The sequence below is a fragment of the Schistosoma mansoni genome, chromosome W (assembly GCF_000237925.1).
Source record: "Schistosoma mansoni strain Puerto Rico chromosome W, complete genome".
Classification (NCBI taxonomy): domain Eukaryota; kingdom Metazoa; phylum Platyhelminthes; class Trematoda; order Strigeidida; family Schistosomatidae; genus Schistosoma; species Schistosoma mansoni.
Window position 1 is genome coordinate 57,001,623 of NC_031502.1, and position 4,991 is coordinate 57,006,613.

Sequence of the window (4,991 nt, forward strand, 5' to 3'; positions counted from 1 at the left end):
GAAGATAGATGGTATTAAGTTTGTCAGTTATGAATCACATTCTTTCTAGCGGTAGCTTTGTTTAAAGTTGAAAAAAAAAACAAAGAAAAAAAAAGAATTACCCAGAAATGTTCATCAGATTAAATGAGAAAAAGCATCAAACAATTTTATAACTCGTTTGACAAGTTCATTTCAAGGTTAAACTTGATCATCTGCTTATGAATAGTGATCTTAAGTGTTGTTAGAGGTACGAGGGCGGTTATCACTTCCCGATTGCCCACACCGTGGAAGGGTTCTCCTGGAGGCACCTGAAAATTAAATTGGGTTAGAGGTGGCCTTAGTGACCTGAGGGCGTGACCGAAGTGCCCAAAGGACAACTGCTTGAGGTCGGTCACACACGACTTTTGTGACTAATTTTTGTGTTCGCTCCGTACTTGTTGGGACCTTACAGCCGGATATGGGAATCCGTGGGATAAAGCGTGGTGTGCATCTTCAGGGTCGACCTTTTCTAACCCCACCCTTCCTTGTGGGAAGACAGTGTAGCCGTTATGCCGGCTGTCTAAAGGAAACATCTTACTGCTGTCACACCTCTGTAGAGTTAATAGTACGACTTCACCCTCGGGCCTTGGGTTTGCTGCTTTTAGTCTTACCACTCATCAACCGACCTGTCTGGCATGGTAGGACCTTGAGGACCGATTGTTCCAGCCAGTATAGCTCGATTGGTTCATCACGAAAGACAAGCCCGACCACCAAGTCAAGGTAGCAGCAACGGTTGGGACAGAAAATTATTGTTAGTCCTAAGTGGACCCATAAAGTTCTAGCATGTAAATCAAGAGACTTTTATTGAATAACAAATACAAAGTCAATTTCTCAAGAGCATTTGATACATACATATACAGAAAACGCAACAAGCGACAATAATCTGCACATATTAATTTGAATGCAATTTACCCCTTTTTATGCAACTTAAATGTTCAGATACCTTACTTATCCATTTGCTATGAATCATTGAAAAGGACAGCAGTACTGTGGCAGGAGCAGATGTCTTATTATTCAGAAGGGAATGCAAAATATGACTTGTTTTGTACTTACTAAGAAGTTAGTTATCCTAAACCATAAGTGTGAGTACATATCTCGTGAAAATCAAAAGTATACAGAGTGCTAATTGCTTCATTAACATGGTCTACCGTTCATAAAAGCCTATAAGGAGGAGTATAATGAATAGAAGCAGTAAAGTACAGAGACATCATAACCGAAAAAAATTAAATGTTTGAGGGCTGCTGGTGAAATCAATTAGATACTCTTTACGTTGTGGAATTTAAACAAGATCGTGGATGTCTGAATTCAGGACATTGACTACTCACACCCCAGTGTCCATCTAGGAGTGACGAAAGGCTTTTTCATTGTACAGCCTGCCCCAGTGTTACGATGATCTGGGTTGAAAAAGAGATGACAATCAGATTAAAATATGTCATCCGTTTATGAAATGACAGATTGCTCCACTAAGTCTCGTAGGGAGATCCATATTGTTTGGTGGAGGTCAACTGTCAGTGCCAATATTTACATTCGTTATCCCTTTGCCCAGACACACATGTGAACAAGTAATATTCTGTGATAACCAGAGTAAATTTGGAAAGTCTACTGTACCACGGACGAACTACCGTTGCTTAAAAAAAACATTGATAACTCTAGCATTAGCTATTCATTGAACTGAAGATCTAAATTGCTGTTAAAAATAAGATTAAATAACAAGCCAAGTGACTTCAGTGAGGATTTTCAATTCGAAAGCAGTAATCCTAAATATATAAACAATACTCAAACGAAAGCATTGTGTGGAAAAAAGACAGTACTCATATATCATTTTAGCTAACAAGTGATTAATTATTCGATTCATTGTATAGGATTAAGACAGAATTTAGAGCGTACCACTAACTCTTATAGAGAGCATCAACATTCTTAAGCGAATCAACGTTAAGCAAACACAGATCATGGCAAAAACTGAAAATGCTTATGGTTTTAGATGAGATGTTGGACAAACACGTAAACACGCTTTCCTTCGAATTACATGTTAGAAAGCGGTGTTGCCAACGAATAGAGACTAACGTTACAGTACAAACGTCAAAACCGAGATATGAATGATGTCTACTGAAACTAAATAGCACTTAATTAATCATACTACCAAAGCTGTCAGATCTTGAGATATTTAGAGATCAAACCCCAAACACAAAATGAAGTTATTTTCCAACTAAATGTTCTCTACCTAACACTTGTACAACACCACAGTAGGCAAAACATACTTCCATTTGAATTAAGTTACAATAGAGATATTTACAAATAAGTTGATCAACTTACGAAGTGGTACAACAACGGGGAGTAACTGTTCGTTTCTTTGAGGAATAGGAGTCCGGTATTCTTCCGTTGGGCTCTGAGAAGGAACCCTGCTTGGATCATCCATGTAAAGACTAACAGCCAATTCCAAATTATTATTACAAGCTGACAAAAATGAACGAGCAGTTTCTTCGTCAGACCCTGAAAAACATCAAGCACTGTTACAACGACCTACCGGTGACCTGGCAGAATTCTCGGATACACTTTGTAGACACTGTGTGAGACAGCATTTTGCTGTGAGGAGGTAAGACAAATCAAGTGAAGAACATTTAGTCGACGGATAGGCAATGACCCGCTGTTTCGCGAACTTTCCAACCTGGCGCTTAATTTATGGCTACAAAAACGATCAGTCTTCACTAGGAAAGGTAGAAATCTTTATGATCTATATTATCTTGCTAAAATCTTTGCAATGTGGCGTCGTAATATGAGTTCAAAATTCTCCTTATTTTGAGGGCAACACGAATAGCGTTTTGACTTGTGACAAAAAGAACCCAATCTACTAATATGCGTCTTCGCTAAACTCCTGGTGAGGTTCATAAATAATCTTTCGATGAAAATAAGGTAAACATTTAAACTGTTAATCACTTCATGACATTACCTGATAACTTACACTTGGGGTTATCTCTGATATATAGGACAGCTGAATTTCTGGGCAATTATCCTTTGGTTAGTTTGTAGCGGTGAATAAATCCCCGACATAAACAGCTCTGTAAGTCTTTGGCATTTGATGCTTACCCCATTGGTTTTACTAGACTCACTTATCTGAAGGCACTCGGTCATGCATCCTCACCAGATCACTAGTGGGTACGCCGTGCTTCACATCTCCTACAACCGCTAGCCACTTCTCGATATATCAATGGTCTATCAAATATGTCTTCAAACCTCTTCACTTCTGACCTCTGATTTGACTGGGTTGGCAAATTTCGATCATAAGAGATGTTACTGGTTAAGGCGCTGTCAAACTCCGGATACTTGTGGCATTTTTAAGTTCAACTACAAAATTGTTAAAGCTTTTGGCAGTAGTTGGGAACCATTTGTTCCTAATGTGGGCAAACTTCTTATTTCAGTTCTTAAGAAGCATCGCTTACGTTGCCTTTGTGACCTGAACGTGTAAACAAGTTGCTTTACTTGTGGTCCTATCATGGTTTTAAATGATAGTTCCAGATCTTTGGTGGCATTCACTGAGTATATGTAGTGGTAACTGGGACGATTCGCATCCAACATTTAACACTTAAAGAAGGTCAGAAATGGTGAACTCGGGAACAGGTGACCCATATGGGTGGCTCGACCATGCAGGCATGGTCACTATATGTAACTTCTACCTTTTCATATCGGATATATGATTTTGTATATTATATTGCTGACTGCACGATAAGTCGGGTCAGTGTAAACTATGGTGTGACCTCCATGTGACATCTTATAGATTAGGTAGTCACGACATGACAAATCTATAATTTCAGGATTAAATCTATTATTGCAGTAGCATAGATATGTGTATTGATACCGATCTAAGCCATAATTTTGCAGATGTACAGAACTGAATTGGTAAATGTTCAACATTCCAACAGGCAAAAGCCATTGGACATTGAGATTCGATCGTTGGAGCTTTCTTACATCTATTTGTCCCCCTGCCCATGTTCTTATCGATTTCGTAAGCCTTTCTTCTGGATCATGGTGGTTTTAATTACTTATTTACATGCATAAAGAAATCCAAAAGGTTCCCGCTGACAGTGCCGAAAAAGTGTGACCTATCACAAAAACGGCAGCACAGAGTCATACATCAATCAATGATTAAATGAAGCCTTGTTAGCCCTGAACAACTGTGAAAATAAACCTGTAGTGGTATTAGTTCTAACTACATAATCCTCAAAGATGACCACGAGATAACTGTGAAAATAGATATTCAACACAGAGAGAAGGTCAAAAACAGTGAACGCGGGAATATCCATTCAATTCAATTGGACGGCATGACTGAGTCTCGCAGACGTGGTCTTTTTGTATAACTTGTCTTTATTCACATTTGTTTCTGCAGCTACTTGAATGTTCTTTTCAGTCTTTCACACTGTGCGGATATTCCTTGCATCTACAATGGTTGTTCATCAAGTTGTCAGATGGAGATATGGCTTTGTGACTTCTGTAGAATCTCGGCTTTCACCATGAGGCGTAATAATTCCTCTAAATGAAGATCCTTTGACTCTCAGGGCAGAGTTTGAATACTTTCAGTGATCATCTGGTTGACGTCGTTTTAAAAAAGTTTCTTTCTATTTAATGATATTTCTAGCGTGATGTCCAAACCTCCTTTTTCATCCGTGCTTGAGACCAGCCAATACACGAAGACATGCGTGCGAACTCCAATTACTACTCACTAAAAGCATCAATATAGATCAAAATAAACAATGTATAGTGTGGCAGACAGACAAACATTGGATAAAATATTAAGTGATTGACATAGACACGAGAACACACAAGGCAGATAGGCGAAATGCAAGAAAATGAATATATGATGCATATGTTCTGAACGTTACAACTTCGTATGGAAACAGTAATTTCTATGAAGATAAAAATGAGCTAGTTGTCATGTGTTATCTGAGTTATGAAAGTCTATCGAAAATTTAGGATGAATC

General features: G+C 38.5%; 1 protein-coding gene across 1 annotated transcript in view; it reads right to left on the reverse strand.

Moving 5' to 3' along the window:
- Smp_131520 (putative hypothetical protein) overlaps nt 1-3,510 on the reverse strand; it is a gene marked incomplete at both ends in the record, with an annotated part of 32,372 nt that extends 28,862 nt beyond the window's left edge. The window contains 2 exons of the mRNA XM_018790272.1: nt 2,332-2,508; nt 3,456-3,510. Coding sequence (XP_018655632.1) covers nt 2,332-2,508; nt 3,456-3,510 — 232 coding nt within the window. The remainder of the gene's footprint in view (nt 1-2,331; nt 2,509-3,455) is intronic.
- Nucleotides 3,511-4,991: the final 1,481 nt, after the last annotated feature.